Source organism: Haliaeetus albicilla, chromosome 3, assembly GCF_947461875.1.
Source record: "Haliaeetus albicilla chromosome 3, bHalAlb1.1, whole genome shotgun sequence".
NCBI lineage: Eukaryota > Metazoa > Chordata > Aves > Accipitriformes > Accipitridae > Haliaeetus > Haliaeetus albicilla.
The window spans coordinates 53531420-53559343 of NC_091485.1; the positions used below are offsets into that span (position 1 = coordinate 53531420).

Below are 27924 nucleotides of genomic sequence, written 5' to 3' on the forward strand. Positions count from 1 at the left end.
GTCGTCAACATTGACTTAGCCAAGCTACCTTTACTTACATAACCGCCAAACTATTAAATAGGTCTCTTGTGGAGTGAAGTCAAATATTCCTCTTATTTTGCTTTTGCCTTGGAAGAAGAGAAGAAAACGTACATACTGTAACATTTAAACATCTGGTCTAAACCACATCAGGGTAACACTGAGGAAAGTAACAGGATTCAGTATTCTTCCCAGGTGTACATATAAAAAAGGGTTGTGGAGCTGCTGCATAGTTCTTTTAACCACTTAGGAAAAAGACTGAAGTAAGTGACTTGCCTTTCTAATACCCCTGTTTTTAAAACTACTTTTTTACTTTTACCTGCTCCCCTGCCACCAAACCCCAAAACACAAAACCCAGCAAAAGCCCAACATTTTGAAGTTTAGTGGTAATGCACCTTGTTAAGCTCTAATCACTTCCTTGCAACATATTGGCATTTAATCTCTCTTCCACACCATGTGGCCAGTTTTGGTGTTCATTTTGAGGAGCAGGACTTAAACTTTGTGTTTAAAATCAAAGTGTAAGAGTGTATTCTCTTAAGTAATTGCTTGGGAGTGGCAGAACAGAGCTGTATGAAACTTGCACAGTATAAACAGTTTACTGTCTTGAGTGTGTGATTGTACCCCATGTGTCTTTATCCTTCATGTAGGCTTCTGAATGCAGTGTGTAAATAGTATTATTTTTATACATTGTACATCTCTGTGAAAGTCTGGTATATTATCAACTCTAATTTCAGATGGAAACAGTGTGGATAAGCAACCTAAGCACAATTTGTTCTTTATTTTAATTATTTGAGCTTAATATAGTCAAGTATAATATTTTATTTCCTCTTAATTGTAGACGTTTTCAGTGATATTCTTAAGTCATGAACTGACTTAGTCTGAATATGGGATAAGTGGGACTTTTTATCACTTTAATATGTAATCAGTGGGGTTTAGCTTGTTGAGTATCTTATTAAATCCTCTGCCTGAAGCAATGATTCTGTAGTGGCCTTAAATGAGGAACTAACATGTGAAGTATGCATGTAAACCAGTAATTATAATTGGCTTTTTATTTTTTCTGGTCTAATTAATGTACACTAATAAGCTTTGAAATTGAAAAATAGAGCATTCTGATGAAAGAGTGGTGGTAGGCATACTTAAGGCATTCATACAAGCTCAACTCTGATTAGTAATGTTGTGCTAAAGAATCTAATGTACTTAAAAATCCACTTGAGACTTTTTAAATGTCTGTTGTGGTAGAAGTGAGTGTATACTTAGTGTCAACAGCACAGTGAAGGAGAAAAAGCTAAAAAAATCATTAGGTTGTGAAAGGAATACATATATACATGACATCTATAGATATACATATATGTATATAAGCTTTTTAAGTTGAGTTGTGTTTCAGAATTGCAGGAGAGCTCAGTTCAGTGTGTGTGTTGAAATTAACAGCAAACTCTTGTTGGGTGTGTTGGTGGGCTACCAAAAACAAGACACCTAAGCTTAGAGCTATAAATAGTGCCCTTCCTCCACAGTCTGTACTTTATTTGCACAAATACCAATGGAAGCTGTGACTGAGAGCACCTGTTTTGTTTGTTCAGCTGTTAGCTTTATGTTATTCCTTGTTCTATTAAGAAAGGTGTGTTTGGACAGCAGGGAGGTAGGCTGCCTTTTTGCCATGTTCTAGCAGCCATGTACTGCATCAGGTTAAAAACTCTACAGGGAGGTTCAGATGGTGGCTTCTTTTCGAAGAGCAGTAGAGCATGTTGAGACTAAGCTACTGGAATTTAGTGTTATGACAAGCAGACTGGGAAGAACGTAAGTCATGAATCTGGTGCATAACAGGAACTGGAAAATTTCTGAGAAGAGCTCAGAGCAGACACAAAAGAAAGCTTCAGAGATAATAGAAGGAAACATTCTTGTTTGGGGGAGGACCCAGAGAAGTTATTGTCAAATTTAGAATGAATCAGGAAGCCATCGGTGGTTGCTGATGTAAGAATAAGGCAAAAATGAGAAGGCCACGGTGGTGTTTTGGTGCCTGTGTTTTAAGAAAAAGGTGGATGCAGAGGTCCTGCAACAGAAGCATTGACCCTGTCATGCTACTATTTGCTGAACAGTGCTTTTCAGAAGAGCAGAAGGAAACTATTTCTTTGCCCCTGTCAAAAAATAACAGGGTTGTCAGAAAATTCAAGTTGGAAGGTACTGCAGGAGGTCTCTAGACCAATCTTCTGCTACAGTCGTGGTCAGTTATGGGATCAGACCAAGTTACTTAGGGCTTTATCCAGTCAGGACTTGCAAATCTCCAAGGGTAAGAAAGCCCTGTCTCTCTGTGCAACCTGTACCACTGCTTGACTGTTCTCATGGTGAGAAAGCTTTTCCTCCTATCCACGCAGAACTTTTCTTATTTCAATACATGACCATTGTCTTTCATCCTCCTACTGTACGCCACTGTGAAAAGCCTACCTGCGTCTTCATCACAACCTTCTTGTACGTACTGGAAGGCTGCTTATATGTCAAATGTATTACTGCTGGTTTTCACCTTTTCAAACATTAAAACAAAATTGTAACTGAGGACTCCTGGTTAGTGCTAAAACTCAGTGATGGTATGTCTGGAATCTGTTTCCTGTTCTAATTTTCATGCCAGCTAGATTTAACCTGAGCTTTGATGCTACCAGTACAAACAAACTCAGTCACTCTGTCTGATTAATAAGTATACTAAGGTATGACATCAAATACTTACAGTTCAGACCATCACTCTGTGGTAGTTTGGCAGTTGTGGAAATTTAAGAAGTCAGTATCTCTCCTTTTCCCCTCCAGATTAAAGAATACTACTTTATAGGATATTAGATCAGTTTATATAGTGAGATATTCTGAGAGAGAAGTGAAAATGCATACAGGTGATACAACACAAACAAATGATCAATAATTTATGTCTACTTATTGTATAATCTTTTCTGTTTATGGTTTCATGGGATGTCCTTTCATCTTAAAATGTAAAAAAGCTGTTGTGGGCTGCTAAAAGTGCCTGTTAACAGGGCTTTGTTCACAAGTTTCATTTCTCAGGCTTCAGTAGTTGCTATTTAAAAATCTTAAATATGTGCCATCACATTCTGTAGTGCTGTTTCAAAATGCCATTGTTGGAGTGAACATAAAACAAATGGATAACCCCCTGCAGTAAACAAATAATAGCAGATCCGTAACTTAGATTGTAAAAATGAGGTATAATATTTTCATACACACAATCTTCCCCCTTCTAATGGTTCTGTACTGTTCAGGTGAATGCCCTGTATGTGCATTAAAATAATATGCCAGCTATTAAATTTCATCATCCAGTTAGTTTGGTCTAAGAATTCCTTTCTGTGCCATTCATGTCTCCATAATACATCCATGTCTTCCATTTTTTCCTCCATTTGGGTAAATAAATGTATTAAAATTTCTCTGTGGACATGGTTGAAAAAAGTGTGGAGGTCTTCCCCACTTTTGTCAGTTGCAAGTGCCAAGAATTGTAAGCATTAAAAAAGAGCACAAAGATAGTGACTACATTAGGTATTTAACCCTTCTCCAAATTACTGCAGATTAAGAAGAAAATGTTCCAGGTAAGTTTTCCCATGCAGATTGTCACTTACAGATGTTATACTCTTACTGAAGATCTTTTCTTGGAAAAACAAAACCCACTATCCTCAGGTTTATGCACGTAAAAAGAAAAAAGGTAATGAGAAAAGATTGTATTGTATCACTCTGTTATGTATTTCATTCAGTCTGAGTGAAATAGTTTGTTCAGTTTGTAATGCTGTGCAGGACAGTAGTTTTGTTTGAATAACAATATGGGATTTTTTTTTTTTTTTGCCATTGTAGGGTTAAAGTTAGTAAAAATGCTTTGTGATCCTTAAATGACTCGGATCAGTTTATAAGATGTTCCAATTTCTTTTAGTATATGTTCCTCCTTGTTATTCAGAATGAGAAATTTTATGGTTTGGAAAGTAGCAGGCTAATTAGAGGTTTTGATCTTGATGAGGCAAGAAATATCAGCAAGGAAATTTTGAGTGGAATAGATTATTAGGGAATGTGAATGAAATGAAAAAATAGTAAGTACAGAATTGAAGAAGTTCCTGTCAGGAGCTTCCTGTAGTAAAAATGTTTGCTGTAGTAGTAATCTTTAGGGGAACAAAAAAAGGCATAATCAGAAGTAGACAGATTTAAGAATAAGCACCTTTACAAACTGTTAAACGTGGTGTAAGCACATTTTTCTGTTTGCAAACATGTAATACTGAAGGTTGATCTTGAGTAGTGAGTTTACAGAATGTGTGTAGTTTTGATCAAATAAAAGTTGCAGGAAGTTGAAATTGTGACAGATTCCAAGTATTGGACTGCTGCTTAAAACTTATTATAGTGCCTACAATACTAATAGTTTACAAAATACTAGTATGCTCTAAAATTACTTTTATGTAATGAACTCTAGTGAATGACATGGAAAATTACTTTCCATTTGTGGGGGCATTTTGGTTCCTGTGACAAGGTAAGATGATAAATACCAATGGTGTTCTTGCCGTAGAAAGATACCAGAGTATTACGTACTGCAATAGTAATTGCTAGTCTGATGCCCCACATGATTTATTATTATATTAAATCAGGCTTTTTAAAAAGCTGCATAAGTTGTGATTGTTTTAAACCTAGAGATTATAGATCCAAATGTCAGTTTCTAATTGCATGGATATTCAAGAAAAGGATATTTTTCTCCAGGGATATGTGGGAGTTGTTAAGCTGTTGAAACGCACACTGTATAAGGAATGATTATTGTGACCCATGCAGTAAAGAATAATGTTTTTCCTACGTGTCTAGTCTACCTGATAGTCATAGAATAGAATTAATGCAAGGTACATGTAATAAGGTAATGGTAAGGACAGAAAGTATATTTTTACTGGAAAATACTAACCTAAAATTAGAGCAGTGCTTTGACCATGAATTGTTTAGGTTAGTATTATGCCTCTAAAGGTGGGCAGTTCTTTTGGAGAAAAACTCTAGCAATAGTAGAAATACACAGTAACATAAAAAGGTAGTAACAATAAGGCAGACAAAGCTAGTGAAATGTTAGATTCTCAGGGAACTATAGTAAGCAAGGAATTTTTAAAATAACATTTTACAGTTTTGATTTTTGCTTTTGGAGGGGAGTTAATGAGTAATAAATGAAGAAAGTGAGGTGTTCTCTTACAGTGTTATTTAACAGTACCCAGTGAATGTCCCTTCTGTTTATGTGAAGTGCAATAGGAAAATTAAATATGGCATAGCAAATGTAACTGCTTTGATCTTGCTTTGAAGTGTTGTACTAGTGTAGGAAAGTATTCCTTACTTTGCAGTATTGTTGTAGATTTTTTTTTTTCCTTCATGAATAAAGATACATATCATACTATATGTTAAGTAACAGCTTGGCTTCTAAGGAGATGTCAGAGTTCTATGTACACCCACAGCTGAATTTTGGGAGCTTTGTCTTATGCAAAATAAGAGCTCCTGCATCTGCTTGACATCCTCCAAAACATACTTTGGAACCAGCACTGCTGTTGATTCAGAGGAAGTAATCAGAGCTATTTCCAGAAACACCTTTGTTTTAGTTGGAGATCACCTAAATAAGTGTAGTCCTCAGTCTGTGCTTAATTTCTTTTGGTTACAATTATATCATAAGGCTGGTATGGACACAGATCAAACCAAATATGTGTTTTGCTTTTTCATCTTTTTTCCCCTTTTTCACCTTCATATTTCACTTTTTTGTTTGTTTGTTTTGAGGGCAACATGATAAATAAAACCAGATATTATACCTTCTTATCCTGACTTCTCCTGCTTTTATACCCTGGCTTTGTTGCTGCATCTCATTCATGATCTTTTCCTCCTTTTATTGTTCTTAGATCAGATCCTGGGATATTTGACCCTTTTCTTCTTCTTTATTGGACTTCTTTGTTCCAATCTTTTTACTTTCTCCTTTTGATTTGCCTCTTTTTCTACTTTTCTTTAATAAACAGCAGGAGATCTGATCAGTTGGGTATAGAAGGGTAAAATTGTCTCTTGCATGGTAGTTTCAAATGTTGTTTTTCTTGTTAAAGATGCTTTTTCTGAACTGGGAATTTTTGTAATAATTTTTTCCTCAGTTATTGCAGGGCATGGGGACTGACTAGGAAATACAGAAATTAAGAATAAATGCAGGTCTCAACTAGTGTTACAGAAATGTTTTAAATCAAGACTGATGCAGAGGGATTTCTTTAAGTATTCCAGTAATTTTTCAGATTTTCCAGTTTGACATTGACATGTTTTTTCTCACCCTGCTGTTGGAAGAAGAAAAGCTTCATTGCTCTAAGGACTCTGATCCTGTTAATAAACTACATTTAGTTCTTTTTCATATGAATTGTCACCACTAGATGATTCAGAGGAAGGTGTGAGAATCCCAACGTTATAGAAGCTAGTGATATATCCTTGCATCTCTGCAGAAGCTTTGAGTTCCCTTCTTATGTTAGATCTCTTGTTTTCACCTGGCTTGCTTGACATACCACAGCTGGATACGGCAATTTTGTTATACCAACTATTTTATTCTTGTATTAGTTAGCATTTTTCATTTTCCGATATGTAATCTCAGATTTGTGATGTGGCCAAGTCATCTTAAACTAGATATTTTAGTAATTGGAATTACTGGAGAAAAGTTTCTGAAGAAAAGTAATAACAAGTAAAAATACTAATAAACTAGTCACATGCTTTACTACAAGCTGACCAAGAAGAGTTTCTGTGCTGATTTGAAGAGCTGTCCCAACTTACTATTTTAGGAAGTCAGGGAGTCCTTGAGACTTCCATTTTCATCTATCTTCTGGATTGTTTTTCTTTTTACTGTCTTCTCAAAGAAAATCTTTCCTGAAAAATCCCTTCTCTGGTATCTTTGTATCAGCCTATTTAGTGTGAGCTCAGTGGATTGTACTCAGAAGCTATTTGGTGTCTTCTGGTTTCAGTTCAGATAGCAACAAACCATCCTCCAAATGTGGTTGTACCCCACTGTTTGATAGCTGGGTCCATTCAGCTTTCTGACTTTGTATTTTCTGATATTTTGGCTGTCAAAGGACTATGTTAAATTCTGTTGCTCTCCTTTAACATGTATACCAACATACCATCTCAGAAATCCAGACCCCAATTAAATTTTGGGATGCAGAATTATACTCTTTTTTGAGTACCTTCACATTTGTTACCAGTGTGAAGAATTAGTCAGCTGTCCATCTGCAGTGAATGTCGGCAAAAGGAGGAGTTAAATAAAAGCCTGGTTTAGTTGTTTTCTTGGTAAAAGAGAAGGTTTCATACTTTTATACTTCCAAAGGATGACTACAGTTAAGAATAAATAGGTGTTTTTCAGAGACACTTTGGACATCGCATGAGTCTGTTGTAATTTGCTGTCAGAGAGAAGTCCATTTTTACTCAGGAGAATGGAGATGAGTGGCAGCTCTGCCGGCCAGAAGGGAACAAAGTCTCTTCTTCCCTTCCACCCAAAATGTACCAGAGCGAAAGGGTTTTTTTGTTATGGTCTGTTACAAACCAAGGAATCGGTAACAGGGAGGATAATTTTTTTTTCTTCTTTAAACCAGTTGTACTGTCTTTCATGCTTCCCAGGATTTTAATGCAATTTTTGTATGATTGCTTGACAGTGAATATATGCTGTTCTAAGTAGTTATGGCCGTGTGCTTGGTATGCTCTTGGCAGTAAATGTCTGACTGGCAAGTTTAGAATTGTAGGGTATACACTCTAAAACACCTGTTAGATATCTATTATACTTAATCTTTTTGCAGATTCTTTTAGAGTCCCACTTAGCTTCCAAAGAACGTAGTTTCTGCATGTATTCAACAGCTTTTCAAATGCTGTGAAATTGTGTTATAACAAAGATAACGTACAGTTCAGAAGGGTGAACTGCACTATTCTGGGCATGGTCTTGGGAAATTCCATCTAAAAATATGCTGTTTGTGCCAACAAACCAGCTCACTTCAGAGACATTAGGAGCCCATAGATATTTATGTCTACTGTGTTTAGACTGACTGTAAGCTTTAAAGCAAAGCTTTGAGGCACTGACATAACGGCATTTGCAGTTCTGTTGAAAGCTCATATGATTGCCTCTTGCTATAGCTCTCATAGCTCCTGGTTTCATCAGTTAACTCTGTATTCCATCCACTGGGCTTAGATGAGGTGGTTGTGATCACCAAAGTGGTAAGCACTTGATCTTCTGTCTTTCAAGAGAGCTTTTTATAAAACTTGCTTTGATGTGTACTTCATGTCCAGGCTACTTTCCCACTGGGAAAACTTTTATGCTGCTATCTATTCATATGTTGCAGTATCCCATATGTTATCAATGAAACACAGCTTGCCAGCAGATTTGTGCTTATCACCAAGATAGTACCTCTACCATATTCAGCAATAAGAACAACTACTTCTTTAATTCATAAAATTTGCCTTCTGTAAATTTGCACAAAGGCTTGAAAAACTCTCTCTGCATGTACAGAATGTTCCCTAAATACAGGGAAAAAAAACTAGCTAGAAAAGAGAGTAGTACTGGACCAAACTATTGGCATGATCTCAGTCTTCCCATCTCAAGCCCTCCCAATTCACTTGCTACCTTGAATGATTTGTCCAAGTTTGAGTATAAACCTTTAGGGGAATTTCTTTCTAACAATGTCAGTAAAGAACTGTTCTAACTTAAAAACTGGAGGGGAAAATGATCAACAGAAAAGAGCTGGTGATCAGTTTTTAGGGCATTGCAGTAAGCACTGAAAATTCCACACGTATGGTTGTGAGATAAAAGAAAGAAATAGCGTTCAGAGCATTCACTGAAAGACTTTTTTTTTTTTTTTTCTAATATTCATCTATCAAGTATTCAGTCAGATGCTGCATTTGCTATGGTAGCATTTGATGAGAAAATTGGGCTGCAGAAAAGGAAGCTGCAGACTTTATAACAGAATACCTTGAAGTACATGTACAAGTAAAATAGATTATTTTCTAGAGAACTAAATTTGTGTATTTCCCTCCCTGTTACATTCTGAAGCTGGTCTGAGTTATGAGGATTGTCATTTAGGTTTCTATAATATTGCCCAATCCTTTCTGGAACCCATTTAACTGTACAAATGCTTCCAGGGTGAACATGAGACTATGTTTTATTGCACAAGGTGGCTTTGTTCTTAGGCTTTCAAAATGGCATGAGTATCTGTATATTAATTAGTTCTTTGTGAGATTTTCTTTAGTTTTCCCTCGAAATTCTTGTTTGCTGTAATGCAATAAGATTTCTCTGTGTGTAGAATAACAGTTTCTCTATGTGCATGTATCACATTCCTTAATCTCCTTTGCAGTCTGTTCTTTCAGTGTTTCACTCAGTTTTTTGAATATAATTGAACATATTCTGGTAACATGTTTACTTCCTAGGCATTTATAGTACTTTAAAAGTTTCTGCCATAAAGAACGGGGAAACTTGAAGCTTTAATATGCCAGCCTCGGTATATGCCTGAGTATTATCTATTTGGAATTCCAGTCCACACTTCATTTATGAAAGTATAGGCTTGGGATAGATCACATAAATACTGCAGAACTCAGTTTGAAAACTTTACAAAGAATGGCAGAAAAAAGGAATTGTTTGAGGTGTTGGGGATATTGAAAAGACCCGATGGTGCAAGAGGAGATTTGGGTTTCTGGGTTTCTTCTGCCTGGGGGAGGGGTGGCAAAGGGGAATCCAATGCTGACACCCAGAACTTGCAGAGTAGTGTGATTCACTCTTCCAGGGCAGCTCCCGAGGAGCTTTGTGTGACACCCTGCTGTTGCCCATTGTGATAGCAACCAGGGCAGGTAAAAAGGGGGCGTCCTCTTGGGCCCCACTTCCAGACTGCTGGGGGGTCCCAGCTAGGACAGAGCTGGCCTCAGCCCAGACTGATGTTATGATCCAGTAGCATGAAATACGGAGAATAATGAAGGAGAGCCCTAATATGTGAATGTTCTCTGCATCAGTGAGCAGGACTACAGCTGTTGGTAGACTGCTCCTCCTCTTGGAGCTAAGAATCTTGGATTTGATTATGGTGGTAAAAGTAAGGGTAAGAGATGAATTTGAGGTGACTGGTGACTTACCTGTGGGAATGAATACTGGCTCTTCTCAAGCAGAGGTAGGTGCTCATTGAAACCGTGATGAAATGGTGATTGTGTCAGATTTCTTCACGTTGTGGTTTAAGATGTTGTATCAAAAAGGTCAGAGTTGCAATTTGTTCATTAACCTTTCTGAAATTTGAGGAATTGTCTTTTAAGCAACTCTTATCTAGGGCTTACTTCCTTCTTTTTCTATCCTGCAGTATGACTTGCAATTACTGCCCAAAATGGTAGTGAAAAATGATGAGCAGATACAATAGGTAAAATAGGGCCATGAACTATAGGGTAAATTTTTTTAACCAACTCTGACTTTTCTTTATTGTTGTTTTGAAACTTTTTTCATTAATAATATGTTGTTTAATAAATTGTAGTCAGTAGAGGTCTTTCTAGCATCTCATAATCTAAAGGAAACAGATATGCCCTTCATTTCTGTAAAACTCACTTCAATTTTCTTCTATTCTTAGGTGTCACATTCTATTTTACTGAGGTAGTACAGAGCTTTTTTTGTTTTAGTCAATTAGAAAATGACTTCTTAGTGCAGTTGCACTTAAAATCACAGTCAGAGCCAAAGTAGCCTTCTGGGTGCTTCCCCTTTGGACACAGCTTACCAAGTGGCACTCACACACTTGCTGGCCATAGTGTCAGGATGCTTTCTTCTTTACGTAAGCCACTGAATTATAATTTAAACAAAAAGTTAAAATATTTATAATTTCTGTAGTTGACTTTTTCTTTTACCGATATTAAATACATATATACCCTTTTGGCAAAGTCTTTGTATTCAAGTGGGAAATATCTTTTCATTCTCTGCTATTTTTTTGTCTTGGCTTTCACTGATTTTAAGCATATAAACAAAAAGAGCATAATGCTGAGAAATGGCTCCATGGTTGTCCTACATCAGATTAGCGCTGTATGTTGTCTTGTCCTGCCAGAAGCCTTGAAGAACAGCTTGACTGAATGCTGTTCAAGTCATTATTCTGGCATTTGAAAAGCCACTGATCTTAAGGCTGATGTGGACTTTGGAGTGGGAGATGCTACTCGTAACAGAAATTACTTGCAAGCCTGGAAGAGTTGCTTTGTAGGACGCAAATGTACTGGTATTTGAGGCAACTGCATCATGTATTCAAAATGAAACTTTTCTGTCTAGCAAGTTGAGATGTAACATGTTCTAGCAGCCAAAACGAATTCCAGTTAAAAGATGCTTTTTTATGTTGGCAATAGTTAATGACTGCAACAATGTACTGACACTGCAGGGTTTTTTTGATAGATTCATGCTGCTGTTTAAATACAGGAGGGGAGTCCTGTGGCCTGTAGTTTAAAAGAATTGAGGCTTGATGACCACAAGGCTTCCTTCTTCTCCTTTTCATTCTGTGTTACTTGATGCTTCACAAATTATTTTCTGTTTGAAATGTTACTTCCCCAGATCTCTAACTGGAGTCAGCTGATTTCTGAATTATCCTCTTGATCAGACTGTGCCTATTTAATGCAGTTGGCCCTTGTTAGCTTTTGGTGCTAGCTGAAGTTGTGTATTTTGCTATTGGTTTATATTTAATTTGTATCTTGTTGTGTATATGTTTTTATATGAGGCTTTTGACCATTCTGTTGCATATTATCCTAGTAGGTTTATCTGTAGTGAGTGGTGATTGAAAAATGAAATATTTCATCAGTATTATGAGAATCCAGGCTTACAATACCAAATCATAAGAAAAGTTTACAAAGCTTGCAGACTGTGAAGTGTTACAGAAGTTGGCTCATCTTTCTTTTGCTTTACTAATTGTTTTAAATACAAATTATTAAATGCTGTTAGGATAAACCCCATGAAACTGACTGTTTGAAGTTAAATAAATGGAATATTTCCTGATGATTGCCATGTCATTCATCAGTGTAATCTTTAAAATCAAAAAATCCCCAAAGTAACAAACATACTCTGTTTTATAGTGACTTAGCTATTTCATATGCTGCTGGAAACATTCTTTACCTTCTTAGGAAGTTATGGAGAAACAACTATTGAATAATCATCTTTATATGTATCACCAGTAATTCAGAGATACATTGGAATTCTGAGCATTGGCAAGAATGAATCTGTTTTTTAATTGAAGGTAGCTGGTTTCCATTGTGAGGCATTTGTATTTAGCTGACTACCTCAGATATTTTTTCTGTTTTGCACAATTTCTCTTTGGCAAAGGAAACTTCCTGATAATAATGAAAAGAAAAAAAAAAAGAGAAATGTTTCAGCAGCATTCTGCTTGCTCGAGGTGTTCTGTGGAGGAGATGGCTTGGGTTTGCACGATTTCAAAGATTTCTAACATGGCCGTTCATACTATTTCCTTGCTACAAAAGTTAACGGGTTTATGGACTGCCATGTAATGTGGATAGAAGCCTTTTGACTTAGTTATCCTTGCTGTTGGGTTTGAGATGAGATTATTCTGGTACTGAAACCTTTGATGTTGGGAAGGTAAAATAACAACTTCTTCACTTTCTGTCCTTGATGTGGGCAATCAGCCTTACTAGCTTTGAATCGAAATGTGTCAGATGAATTCGTTAAGCCTTCTGTGAGTTGTCTGTGTTTTATCCTGCTTTTCACGGTACAACATAATGTTGTGCAGTGCTACTATTTTTATACTTTTAGTCCCACACCTGTTTCTTTGTTTAAAAAAAAAAAAAAAAAGACTTCCAGAATATATAAGTACAATAGAATTGTCCTTTAGATCATTCTCATCTGTGTTAAGAGCTGTTTGATATTTCGGTTGTAGGACTCTGTTTCCCAACAAAAGTCATGTGACATCAGCAGTGAGGTGCAATAAGAGCTCTCTTAGGATTACTTTAAATAGGATGGAAGACTTTGGGTATATAAGGTTGTGTGGCCTTGAATGTGATTTTTATTTGATATATGAGCTGTGACATAGCTATTGCATGACTGAGATGTGCCTGTAAGCGATGTAGTGTACAGATGGGGTTTCTCTGAAACAAAGCCAAAGACTAAATCTGAATGTGCTCATTTAAAGGGTAAAGAATACTTCATAAAACATATGGAAACATTTCTATGTTTTTTCATTAAATAGGCTTCTTACTCCTTACGCATTTTTTATGATTGTTCATGCTAATATGTCATTTACCTGAATCAAGACTGCTTATGTATCTGTTTGGTTTAGTGACATTTGTATAATGTTATGAATATTTTATTTAAAAACACACTAAATGCACTTTTCTATTTTATTATTCCAGAACTTTTCATCATGTCAAAGGTGAAATATTCCTTTTCACAGAGCTGTCAGAAAAAACCTTACCATTATGCATTGGAAAATACATGATTTAGGAGGAATGTCAAATGATAGTAATAGGGCAGTTGCACAGTATGATTTGAATTACATGGTTATTAGGACCCACTGAAATAAAATCCAGGATTATGTACATTTGAACAAGAAATGGAGACCAATTTATACAATGAGGATCTCGCTCTTCAAAAGCATGGATGCTGAAAATGGGCAGGAATCATAGAAGCCCACAACTCAAAAGGGACTTTCTGTGTCATGCTATGTCAGTAGGAGCTAGTGGGAATTTTGTGTGTGTGATAACAGAAAGATAAAATATGAATATGTAAACATACATTTTATATGTGATGTTTATAAGGCAGAAGATAATGCTTATGTCCAGTTTTTCTGTAGCTTAAAAAGAAAATTGAAAACTAGAAAAGGGCACAGAGGAGATCTGTAAAGCTCATGAGAATTGGAGAGAGACCTTCAATTGCAATAAGTAAAGAATGCATCCTTGTCCTCTGCGATTTGAAAAATGACCTGATTGTGCCACCTCTGTACTTTCAAATGAATAGTAAATTGGGTAGCAAAGCATTCCTTCATCTTTTTTGCCTTTTCTTTAATAAAACCCTCCAGTTAAACCCATGGAAATTGGTATATTAAAAATAAAGGACATATTTCCAATAGTGAGAATGGTTACATTGAGACCAGCCTACCATGAGAAGTGTAGAAGCTTCAGAAAATTTTATTACTTGAGTAACTGCTTCCTCCAGTATGGGTTAGGTGTCATCAGACAAACCCGGTAGATACCAGGTTCCAAAGGGTGCCAAGCAAAAGGAGTCATTTCCGCATGGGAATTAGTCACACTGTAAAATATCCTGTTACAAGACAATATGGTTGCTCTTGGTTTACATTAAACAAACAAAACAACCTCTGGATAAATACAGAGAAGAAAACAAAATGATGGAAAGGCTATTGAAACAAAACCACTCCTGGTTCAGGACTCATATGTTCTTAATAGTTGGGGGATCATCTAGAAAATGTCATTCAGACTTTCCCTGTTCTGATGCTGTTCCTTAGCAATCCAGCATTAGTTCCAGGTGGGATGTTGGTCTAGGTGGACCTTTGGTTTAACTCTTATGTTCTTCAACGATATTTTGAATGCAGACTGTTTATGTGAAGGAAACATTTTTGTCTTAACTGAACTAAAAATTTGGATGTTAGTCTAAAATGACATACAGCAAATACATGTTGTATAATAATCATTTTTTATGCAAATTATCCAGTACAAGGAACTTCTCTCCTTCATTTCTTTCTTAATGGGTATTTCCTTCTTAATGCCTAATGAAATTCTAGGAAAGTTATAATGACTTTTGACAATGTAGTGGCTTTTAATAGGAAACTATTATTTTCAGCAGGTGATAAGTATTTTACTTTTTGTTGTCTTGTGTAACTCACCACTGGGACAGGTGGCTGTCTTGGTTACTTGATACTGAAGATACTCCTGCTGGGTCATATTATAGGAAGAAATTATCTTTTGCTGTTTCTCTTGCACACAGGCTATATATATGTATTGATTTACATTATCAGCACTGTTTTAGATGTTTGGACTTGTTCTGAGATAATGAAGGACACATTCAAATGATGTTTATACAGTTTTACTCAAAAGTCTATTACTGAGCCTATTAGTTCTGTCTTTTTATTCTTTCTTACTGATTGTGTAGAGGGACTTCCTATATAGTTTCTTCATATTTGCTGTCTTGTTTTGCTTTCCTTCACTATATAGGGACTTGTATTAAGTTGCCTTAAACTTCCATCTTCTTTTCCTCTTCATTCAATGTTTGACAGTCCATTCTTTTCTCTTTTGTTGCTGCCATTGAGAATCCAAAGCATCTGAGCTTCTTCTGAGCCTATGTGATCTGTAATTACTTACAGGGACCCTGTGGAAGAAATACACATTATTAATTTTTGTCATTTTATGAAAAAAAAAATCAAATCCATAATTTCTGAACACTAATTGGTAATATTTTTGTAGTTAATTTATTTGCAGGGATGTGAGGTGGAAACTGCAAATCTTGTTTGTCAGTCCTGCCCACACACCTGTCTCCTCATTTCCCTGATTCCAGATCCTTACTTAATCTTTAAGTGCTTTAAATTCGAAACGTCCTTTAGTAATATGTGTAGAGTATTTTATATTATGGATCTAATTTTTTTTCTACTATGATGGCAAATCCATAGTGGGTTTTAACACTTAAATGTATGAAATTAATGTAGTGGTGGCATTCATAGCTGCTTTTCAGAATCGCTAATCTAGCACAACAGGGCCCTGATGCCTGAGGCCTCTAGGCAGTAGCTCGAAACAAATAATATTTACCTTTGTGTGGAAGGATATTAAGTACATTACCCAGAAACAAAGCAGTGGTTTGTGTTCTTTCTTTGTAATTATCATATCTCATTTATAATGTATTCAGAGTTTTGCTTTGTTCCCCCTCAGCCCCATGATTACAGTGTGTTTGAACCAGATTTTTTTTTTTAAACTATTTTTTCAGTCTAATTGTACACCTAATGGAAGGCTTTAAGGGTTCAAGGAATAAACACATAAAACTTGGATCTAGCTCTTACAAAGACACACACAATCTTTTTTGAAACTTTTGCTACCTGTTTATTCTTGTATACACTATTGAAGCGTTTTGGTGCCAGATTTTGATTGCAGGCATTTTCATAAGGATAAGAGGGTTTTAAAACTCGTCTGTACTGTCTTACAAAGGATATGATTTCCTGTTATTTTTAGCTGATGTAGGATCATACTACTGTGTAAAGGGGTGGTCCTACCTTCCACACCTGACAGCAGCTTTCCCACACCTTCTAATGATCAGGCAGATACGTGAGCAGTTAGTTCAGCTTGTAGATCCAGCTGGAAATTGCTCCTTCTGAGGGTTATTTTTCAGTCAATTTAGACATTTACCTGGCTTATAATGTGCCCACATAAGCATTAGAGGCAACTCAAGACAGAGGGAATGATGGCATTGCCCCAGGGGAGAGCACCTCACAGCTGAATGAATTTATAAGCTGGTCTTGATATCACACTTTGCAGCCATCTCAAGCTCTTATTTTAATGCATCAGCTTCTTTTCTTTTACTTTTGAAAGATGCACAATCTTGCAGGTTAAGATTGTTTACATTTTTGTGTGTTTAAAATAATTATTAATACCCCCTTCTTATTGTTTACACTGGACTTGTAAATTACGTAGGATTATTTGTGCCTCTTCTATTAATGATGAAATCCATACTGCCTCAATCAAAAGGATGTCAGAGCTGATGAAATTCTACATTCTGCTACGCTGGAAAATACTTGTAGCATTGTGCCAAAAATACTTTGTGCATTACTCTTGAGAGGTAAAATAGCTGAAATTTCTTTTAGTAACATCCCTCCATTGAAATTTTACTAAGCAGATATCTGTAGTCAGCATGTAGGTAGGATTTAGTCCTTCAATTTTGAAGTGGTGAGTAACTTTCTGTGAAGCAAAGTTTTAATTTTTTTTTTTATATACTGCTACATTTCAGAAGTTGTCACGACTTAGCCAGTCTCATAGGGTAGCATTTCTGCAGATACACTGCCATAAAAAAGTCAACTGTTTTTTTGTGGCCTTAAAGGGGGGGGGGGGAAGGTCAACATTTAAGGGTTGTTCATCTTACCTAGTTTGGAGATGTAGGAGGAGAAATTTAAAGTAGGAGTCAAGAGAATAAAAATTTTCGATTATGGGAAGGTGCATATGAAGATGGTGTTTGTGAAGGGATCCTGCGATTATGAAGAGTTGTGAAGCAAGCCTCTGTACAGCTGCATGGGTATGCTGTGCAAAGAAAACTACTATTTTTATCCAAAACTATGCTAAGCATTAATATTATCCACAGTCCAAAACCAGTAACAATGTTTTTTTAAGAGCTACCACACCTGGCCTATAGATAATTCTTCATTAACAAGAAAAGTCCTTCTCGTGTGCTATTACTGGAACAAATATGAATTTATTGTTTGCGATTTGGGTCTTTTGGGGATGGTGGTGTGATTAGTTTGGTTTGCTCTGTGTTCTATGCAAATAGGTAAGATGCAATCTCCTTGAAGTCTCTCAGTCACTTGTATTTCCTTCTAATTAAATGATTGATTTCAGTGTTTTGCTTTATTTGATATCTGTACAAAAATTCTCTGTATGCCAGGTTGTATGGCTGCATTTTGTGCAGTTTCTTACTAAAATAAGTAAATACATTACCTCATCTCTTAATCAGCCAACTACACCACTGATGACCCAATATTTATGGTGTAATGCTGCCACTGTTGAAGCTCAGCCAGACTCCAGGGACTTGTCTGTAATATGCTGCTGTAGGCAATTCTTAAGGTGTAGAGCCAAATGCCTTTTTCCCTTACTTTCATTTCCACTTTCATTTCCTCTGGGATTTTTATTTCCTAAGGAAGGTTGGCCTTTCCTTCAGTTGCTTGAATATGTAAATGGTCTACCTGTTTTGTGATCATTGGGTGCAACTGGAGCAAGGGTGAGTGTTTTCCTTTGTTTTTGTCTTTTGTTTCTTTGTTTCCCTTAAGTATGCTGTGTGTTTGTATAGGTGTGGTATTTTTTATACTAGCAACATAACTGATCAGCAACAGAGATGAGATTTCTTTACGTGGCATTCTTATAAGATACTTATTACTTTTTTTTTGTTTGTTTTCAAATTACTCAGTTTATATATTTGCAGCAGAAATATTTTAGACTTCTGCAAATCTTTAGGGAATGTGACTGAGAATTGTCTGCTTATGTGTGGCTGAGAAGCAGCTTAATGAATTGTAAAACTGCTGTGTTCCCTTTTTAAAAAAAATATAACAAAGGCATTATCTGTAAGGAAGTTGTTGGAGTAATTCTAAATGAGTAGGTTTCTAAAGCTGCTGGCAGCCTCCATTTTTAACATTGTCTTCTGGAAAAACAAAATTTGATCATCAACAAGATTATTCTTAATCTTTCTTATCAAAACATCTGGATATTTTTGGCTTTACCCTACGGTGATGACATACTTAGCAGAGGAAATAAAAAAAATACGCATTCCTTATAAAAGAAATGAGATCTCTGTCTTGTTTTCTTTTATTTTACACATCACATTTATGTGTGTCCATATCAGTCTGGGCATATTTTCTTCTTTAAAAGGCATTTGAATCTTGAGTATTAGGGTAGTATGTCTATTTTAGCTTTGCCACCAGCGTTAGAAATCTTTACTTCTTTTTTTTTTTTAATTTGGGTCACTGTTATGGGGTAAATTGACTTTCACATATCATGTTAATATAATCTTTCCTTGATTTCCTGTTGTAAATAGTTTACGCCTTTTGTATGGTCTGTCTTTTGTGTATTGTCTCCTGTTGCAGTGAAATACTTTGGGTTGGCAAGATAACAACCTAGATCTTTCCACCTGTGAATGTATTGGCAGATGTATAGTTTCCCATGATAGGATGAAGCCTATTGAAATTTAGTGTGTTTAACATCAGTTGCCATTTCATATAGCTGGTGCACATTGCTTCTGTGTACTCTGTGAAAAGGTTATTAGTTAACTGTTTCCTCTGAGAATTAATTTGAAACATGTCTGATTATTAATTATGCATTCTGGTCGGTGTGTTGAAAAAAATTCTTTCCTGTATTTATTGACATTGTCTGAAGTCTTGGGAACTGCACTGTCATGTGTTGTGTAACCACTACAAGAAGTAGCTAATGCATTGTGATGTGAATGGAGAAGCTTGATGTTAGAATATTTTATTTATCCTATGATATAATTGAACTTAGAGGAATTCTCCCTTGCTCCCCCACTTGTATATAAGTTCTTCAAAGCACTGATGTAATTTGAAAGGCTTCATTATCATGGTTTATTATTCATTTGCTGCGTATGGGCTTCTTAGCACTGCAAAATTGATTTCCATTCCCATATGTGAAACTTCTGAATTTGTTGCAGCAGCATAATGAAAAGTCCTGAAAGAAGATGGAAGTTAAAGCTAATTTAACATATTTTTTGGTGTGATCTTCAGGGAGAATGTCGCTTAGCTCTACTTGCCTATTATTAATTCTTTGGTGACTTCTCACAAGTCATCCTGTTTATCTAGAAGAGATAATCAAGTTCTTCACAGTGAAGGGTTTAATAGTTGAGCTCAGTTTGCTATGGTGAGAAGAACCACGGGCTTGCTTCTGGAAATAATAATTACAAATGAGCAACAATACTGCTGTTACAGACGCAGTAATTTTAGTTTTGTTCCATAAGCAATTGCCCTTAGAGCTAAATTAACATGAGAATTAACTTGAGTATGAATAACCCAGATACAGACTGTAGGGAAGAATTTGATCCTCTTCTAAAGTCAGCATAAAGAGAAGCAATATTCACAGCAATTCCTAATTAGCATTCTTGCATGGACCCCTTAGCTCTAACTTCTGCAATGCTAGCATATGGGGATTCAAGATATGTATATACATTAAGGGTAGGCTTAAATTTTTGTTTGTGGGGAAAGAATCTGCTAAGAAGAAATGTTTTGTGATGTGTGTGTGTGTTTCTTTCTGGGAAGCGACTGGAGACTATTGAGATCAAAGTCCGTCAGCAGGAGTAGTTAATGTGAGGTATGTGGAAATGCATGCTAAAGAAGGTTCCATGTTGTGTGGTGTTTTGTTTTCTTTTTTTTTTTTTGTTTTGTTTTTAGGTTCTGTATATGTTTATTTTTGGAGAAAGACTTATGGATTACATTGTTAGAATACAGTGTTCTAAGCAGAAATGCCATCTTTCCACAACTGTAGTGTATGCTTGTGCCTATAGGACAGAATTAAGGCAAATGAAATAATAAACATCCTTATACTTATGTTCCAATTTTTCTGAGTTATAAAAGGAGGAGATCTTTTCTGAGTGTGACATGCTAAATATTGAATTAATTTTCAAAGCAATGTCTGCTTTTCATTTTTAAGATGGTACTGTATTTAATGTATTCTAGGCATGTGAAAATGATTATGGAAATGAGGGTATGTGATCTGAGCTTCACTGCCACTTTGGTGTGCCGTCTAACTTGCATTAAAGACCATGTTATTCAACACTTCTGCTAATAAGGACAATTTTCTGTTAAGCACAATAATTATCTCATTTTATTTCTCTTTAGGAGACTTCTGTTTTTATAGATACAGAAATTATAGTCTCAATATTGGAAGTTGCATTGAGAGCTCCACTTTTGACTTTTTAATGTTTTTTATCTGGAAAAAGCAATTTGTGTCACAATATGTTCTGTTTATTGGAAGGTCCAATATCTACCCCCCCCCCCCCCCCCCCCCCGCCAAAGGAGTGTTCTAATTTTTATATTGGTGTTTTTCCAATATTTAGTAAAGTGTTTCTGAGTAGCAAACAGAAGACAGTAGCTCTTCTGATTTGGGGTAGGAGAAGGGCTGTTGCCATTTGCCTTTTCTCTTAGATATTGTTTTTGATGGTATTTCATGGCTAATCTTTCATATATCTTCTCACTATGCTGATGTCTATAACTAGCAAAATTGCAGCTTGATAGTCCCTGGGGAAGAATAGTAGTAGCTTCTTAAAGTGACGGTGTGTAAAAATGGCCTGAACTATTGACTGTCCCTCAGTTTACTCTTAACTAATTATTGTAATTGGAAAAGTTTATTAGTTAACACTGCTTAGTCATAAATTAACTTGTTAAAATACAGTGTGTGAAGAATTTCATTGGGAAAGCTTGAAGGACTTAAGAGAACTGAGTTCTTTGCTTGAGACAACAGCTGGTTGGACTGCTAGAAAGAAATTAATTTTCACCTTTGAACTTTCTGTCTCAAATTCTGAGAAAAAATACTGTTTTCATAGATTTATTGATATAAGTAGGAGAATATACAATATATTGTTGTATAATGAAGACATATAGTCCTCTAAGTACTTAATTTAGCTGGGCTTTAACCATAGATTTATAATTAGTGTGTAAATACTTAAAAATGACAGAGAAGTAAATGGGTTTTGAAAATTAATTATCTGTTTGGTCCTTCAAGGCTTCAGAAGAGTAGAGGACAAATAGTGTTTTACTTTGGTAAATAAGCCACTTCACTGCTTTGTTGAAGAAATTGTACATGAAGACTGGAGTTATATCTTTAAAAATCTACTGCACCAAAATATCTGCCAGAAGGATTTTTTCTGTCGAACTGTGTAAAGAAGGCATTACATTAAATCCACATTTCATGGGCATATTATGGAAGGAAACTACTTATCAATGCACATCTTATACAAGTAGGTAGTATGCAAATAATTCATCCTGTTTTCCTCACAGTAATCTTTTCCCAGGATCTTTCAATAAGGAACATAAAGTTAAAATTTCATTTTTATGTGGAAACAAAAAAGAACATGCAGTTTATTTATTGAGTTATTTTGCCTCAAATAGTATTATAAAATACAAAACAGTGGTAGTCGCTTACTGATTTAATTACCGTAGATGTCAGAGATAAAATTTACTACAGAAAAAAGTAAAATCTCAAAGATGAAGCAGTTGTGTAGTTTCCAAACAAGTAATACAGGACATATTGAAAAAACATAAGAAATGGTTTAATTTCATTAACTGTGGTCTAATATGTTGTGCATCCCACTCTTGGTAAACCACAGCGGCATTTACTGGCTATTGCTTCAAAGCACTACTGTTTTTCATCCCTTTTCATTGGCCAAATGTGTCATAAGAGCATTAACTAAAGTCTGGAAAACAGTTCTCATGGATTTTGCTTTAATGATAAATCTAACATATAGTGCACTTGCTGATATAATCAAGTGAATGGAATTTCCAAAATCTTGACTTAATGTCTTTTAAGTATGAAGCAATAATGTTTTTATGAAGTAGCTTTTAAATGGCATTTGTTGAAGTGGAGAGCAGCTGGATTAGAAGGGTCTGTTTCTAACTGCAATCAGCAATGATCATAGTATCATATTACAGTCACCCTATAAAATAGCTTGTATTTTAAGAAAAATGGGGAAAAAGTGGAGGTAGGAATGGAGAGAGAAGTAAGCATGGTCTGTGTGATGCCCAAAGGGGTCTGGAATTGGTTACAGTTTGAAAATGTTGCTTCAGCTGTTTAGGCAACAGTGTAGTTCTCAATATAGGAAGTTCTTTATCAATTTAGGTTTTGCCCAGTTTTTAAAATGTTGTGGAGATACAGTCAATATGCATTTCTTAAGCATTTTAAGATGATGGGTGGCTTTTTAATTGTAATGTTTACCAGGGAAAGATATAACTAGAATAAAGATCAAAATTACGGAATGTTTTGCAGTTCTTCCCTCTGTTTCTCTGTACTATAAAATCTTTTTTACTACTTTTGCATTTGTATCCATTTGTATAAATGGAATATATATCTGCATATCCCACCATGGTTTTGTCCCTTTTTCAGTTGATAGGCTTTTTGAACAGGGACAATATTTTCTTTTATTTCTTACAGAACATTAAATATGTTAGTGAAGGTGTGTTCTAAAATTTAAAAGTCACTGATGAGATTCAAACTTTAATTTAGGAAACCATTGCATCCTTCCAGTAGTTTTTTATGGGTTCTCTTCTTTAATATGTTGTATCAGTGGATTAACTTAACTGCAAGCCATTTTGTTTGTTTCAGCAATAACTTGTAGTTTTCCTGTGGTAGGCAAGATGGATGTGCTTCACTAAATTATCGAGGTCTGCTGGCTTAACATTGTGCAAGGATGTCTTAAGTGTTAGGCCTCAATGAATGAATAAAAATTTTGGAGACGTGAAATGCTCTTATTCAGCAGTGCTCTTGTTCATCAACATTCTTGAGTAGTTCCCAAGTGGGGGTCTTATATGCTTTAACTTTTATTAATTTTATAAACAAAAAGGCATGCTATCTGCAGCAGAAAATGTAGAAGTTCAGCAATGTCTCTTTTCTCCTACATTTTTTGATTTGCTTTATTCCAGAAGGGTTTGATACACTGTTAGGCAGGATCTGATTAAGATATACATAATATGACTGTGCCTAAAATCCCAGCCAGCTAAGGCAGACAAATTGTTGAATTCAAGTTTTTAAATTAAAAGAAAGCAAAAGTGTACATGACTTGATTGTGAAGAAATTCTGAACATTGTTTAACTTGTGTAGGCAAAAAAATGCCTGCATTCTAGCTGTATAGATATATCTTTTATCATTAGAATAAGATCTGTGTTTCCCCATCAGTTAGCTCAAATAAGTTCATTTTTCTTCCCGGAGAGGACCTTTTGTTGAAAGTACTTCACTTGCCTGAGCTCTCTACACAGAGAAGAAGGTCTATGGCTTGATTTAATTGTACTGGAATGCAGCTCCTCAGGGTATAGGAATGGGCTAAGGGAAACTTGCATCATGACGTGCCTAGATGTTTTTTTGTTTGTTTGTTTGTTTGTTTGTTTGTTTTTAAATTAAATAGGAAAGGGTTGTCTCAGAGAGCTCAGGCCAGATTCCGATCCGTACTTACAACAAGGCCAAGCCAAGTTCCCTATTTAGTCTGGTCAGGGAAGTAGGTCCTGATGTTCTGCTGGCTTCTGTAAGACTTTCCCTTTTGTGGAGCCCTACTACTATGAGAGTGTTCAGGGCTCTCCTTCCTTGTCTTCTGTTTCTTACTAGGACATTCCACCTGCCGCCCCCAGTAATGGACACTTGGAACACCATGCATTTGTAGTACCAAAATACGATCATACTCTTAGTGGCATGTGTGCTTGGGTCCATCATTTTCATAGGTGATGTTGAAACTTTACTTCTGGAAAGGCTGAATCTGAGTGACTTGGTAGCAGTGGAGCTGATGTATAACACAGCAATTATTGTGGTGTTCAGTTAATCCAGAGGATTGTCCAGTAACAGCAAGCTTAAGGTTGTTTCTGTGTACAAGTAGAAAACTTTTTAGATCTACGTGTATAACAGCAACACTGTAATAGTTCTGTGTTAATTGTGTAGTGATAAATTTTGTATGATATTAATAAAATTATTACAAAACATTAATCCTCCCATATTTAATAAATAAATGCCCCTGTAAGACCTTGTATTTCTCTAGAGAAATTAATGCCCAGAAGTTGAATGTTTTTCTTGAGGTCGGGTAGGAAATACCTGCCAAAACCAGGATTTGAACACAAGTTTCTGATGGATAAATCCATTTATAATCCATTGTATTGCTGTAATGCCCAGGGAAACCAATGCCCCTCACCCTTCTCCTTGCTCTCTCTTTCCCCCTCTCTAATTTCTATTCTCTTATAGTTCACTGCATTGTATTGATTAACACTTATGACCACTAATTCCTCTTTTAAAATTTTCTTGTAATATTCGCAGAAACATTTTCTTGAAATTTTCCTGAAAATTCAGACTTCTGCCAAGAGGACTAGTAGTTTGGAAAGGCACAGTTTTACAGTTTTATGGAGATCACATTATTTTGCTTTATAATACTGTGATCATCTTAATTGTTTTTGAAGAAAGATATTTTAGTTTTTTTCTGAAGTAGGGCCTACTGATTTCTTGGGAGCTCTTATATGACGGTAGATCATTTTAATAAAAACCTATTTTTTTCTTTTAAATATGATTGTTTATTGGTGGTATAATATGCCATTAAATCTTGACAACTTTGCCCTCAAACCATCAGTCTGTTCTGCCCTATTCTATTTATTCTTGTATCTTTGATATGGACTGTGTCTTCAGTTTACCAGAAAAGAGTAATTCCATGGTTAAAGCTTTATGTTTTCTTTTGTAGGCTGTAGGTCCAAGATGGGTGCAAAATATGTATCCCTGAAATTATAGATTCTTTGTTTTGATTCAGAAAGATAGAGTTGTTTGCATAAAAGGAATAATTAACTTTGCAATCTCCATTTTCCCTATATTCTAAATATCCTTTTCTTTTTGTTTTGAAGTGTTTCTTTGATTTTGTTATGACATGTTTTAGTGGCTGTCATATTGAGCATGGCTGAGTGTTGTTCATCTCTGTCTCTGGTGCCACTTGTGCCTTTTCAGCATTTACTACAACCTGTTGGGCTTAAAAGAACAGCTACATTTATACCACATGAGGAAATCACTATGTGATTGTTAGTTACCTATCAGTAATTCTATATGATTAGATCTTACGTTACCATAATGTTAACATAACCTTTATGTACATTACTGAGCCACCAATAGTTATATGCCTGGTGGATGACAGATACATGGTCTTGAAATGTCATTAGGTCATGTTTAAGAAAGTGACTTTTAGGAAGCCCCTTTGCATCTTTCTTGAAATCATGAAATTAACTTAATGAAGAAGAGGTAGTTGGGAATGGATTCCTGCTCACAGTGTTCCCAGGTTGCTGCCAAGTTCTGCTGTATGCAAGGAAAAAAGTGGTAACGCTCTCAGTGCTCGTCAATGTCCACCCTACTGATGTGTTAAATTGACTTCTTCCCCCCAGCACAGGAAATCTGAAAGAGCTGTTATGAGTGTGTAAATATGTCATCTTCAGAAAAGAGAGCTATGGGTAAGATCTGGTATGCTTTTGTGATTGTTAATAAACACCAAAGACAAGCAAGTACATGCGCCTGCACATTATTTGAACTCAGAGTTTAACGGATAAAATGCATCTAGGTTTTGTCCTGATAGTGTTCATATTTTCTCATCTTTTCTGAGGCAATTTTTAAATGCTGAAACACATATCGTACACTGAACATTCTGGATAAATAGGTGGCAAATTGTTTTAAAATTTTTATTCATTTTCTTATTGATTCATTTATTCTTGCTTTTGACATATGAAGTTTCTTAAAGAAAATTTGCATAAAATTAGGCTTACTGCTTTTTCTGGTTGATTAAAATATTTTTAACGTCTATATGACCACCATGAAATTCTGTGGATGCTAGTGTCTTCCAAAGAGTTCTGAGAGAGAATAATTTTTATTGTTTTTTTTTTTTAAAACATTAAAATCATACTTTAAACAAGCAAGGAGGTTACAGTAAAGTGTTTATTCTGCACTTCTTTTTGTCAAGTGTTTTTAGGAATTCACCTGTGATCTAAGCAGTTGGAGAAAAAAACATAGAGATAGAAAAATGCTATGTAGTTATAGTAAATGTGACAAAGTCTAATATATAACTAGTAAGAAACTTTATGATATACTAACTATAATTGATTCCAGTGATTTGTCTGTTAAAGCCAATGCAAATAATTGTAACATCTGTCAAAAACCAACCACTAGCATGAAAACCTTTTAACATTTTGCACTTAATAAACTATTTTATACATAAACTACCTTATTGTTTATATTAAAAACTAAAAAATATTCAGTCTGTTCCAGCCATTCTAACAAAAACTTTAATAAGTAGACATTGCATAAAAATGACACAATCCAGCAGTTATTTGGTAAGGCCAGCATAATCATAAATTTACCATCCATGCTTTTCCAAAAATACTAACCCATATTGTTCTCCCTGGACCTGTTGCAGGGATGACTAATCCAGCTGCTGAGGTCTCCCTTTATGTGTTTGATGGAACACTTGGCTTGCTAGACTACAGCTGTGTGTTTATGTGCAGTGCACACCTGCAGAGGCCTGACAAATAGCTGTAGTATGCAGAGTATACAAAATTACCCTGGCAGTGCTGCAAATAAGGAAGTTTCTGTTTTGAAGTCCATATGTGTGTGAGCTTGAGATGCCAGCTGGGGTATTTATGTTGCATTGCACAGATGTAAAACTGCCAACTGATTTTATACCAAATAAAGGCTAATCTTTTTATACATACTTGGTGTCAGAGTTATGAAGTGGTACATAAGAATGTTCTCACGACTTAGCTCTTTTAAAATAAAAGCTGACATTAAAAATGCTCGAACTCACAATATGCATAGAGGGTAAAGATAAAAATGTACTGTATTTACTTAGATATCTGCTATAGCACAGTATCTTAAGGGTTTTATTATTAGTGATGTATAGTTATTAGCTGCACATAATCAGGACTTGATTTATTGTATGCACATACACTATATTCTTTTTTCCGGGAGGTCACTTCAGTTCTGTGTTGAATCCAGTTTATTGGTTCTGAAATGTGAAAGCCCAGTTTATATAGCTACTTAACTTGAAAGCTTTGCTTTCCTATTTTCAAATGTGTTTAAGCACAGTGGTAATTTTTCATCAAATACGATATGTATTTTCAAAATTGTCATTGTTAGTAAATCTTGTTTGTGAAGATACTTTTAAAGGTAATATTTGCCTTCAAATACTTAGGAAATTAAAATGGAAGCACTGATTTAATTTGCTATAAAACTAACAAATAGCACAGATACAAGTCTTGATTGTTTGATCATTTTAGTACCTTGACTTTTAGTATGAACTAGTTGCAAAGGCAACAAGGTGAAATGAATAGTTTGTTTGATGGTTCACTGCAAATACTTAAGTACAGCATACTTAATACTTTTTAAATGCATAAAAGGAGGGCTTGGATGGGAGAGGGTTAATGTGCAGATGTGAAAGCGGACAGTTTCTGTGCTTCTGACTACTCACTTTGGAAGTTCTTTAAGCACTTCGTTACATTTTTAGGCTTAACA

At 35.5% G+C, this 27924-nt stretch overlaps 1 protein-coding gene across 6 annotated transcripts in view; it reads left to right on the plus strand.

Moving 5' to 3' along the window:
* VPS13B (vacuolar protein sorting 13 homolog B) overlaps positions 1–27924 on the plus strand; it is a 486539-nt gene that overhangs the window by 117166 nt on the left and 341449 nt on the right. Inside the window, exon 18 of one of the 6 annotated variants that reach the window (XM_069779764.1) lies at positions 13351–13960. The exons of the other annotated variants lie outside the window; for them this stretch is intronic. Coding sequence (XP_069635865.1) covers positions 13351–13436 — 86 coding nt within the window. The 3' untranslated portion in view covers positions 13437–13960. Of the gene's footprint in view, positions 1–13350; positions 13961–27924 lie in introns of those variants that run through there. 6 annotated transcript variants of the gene reach the window in all.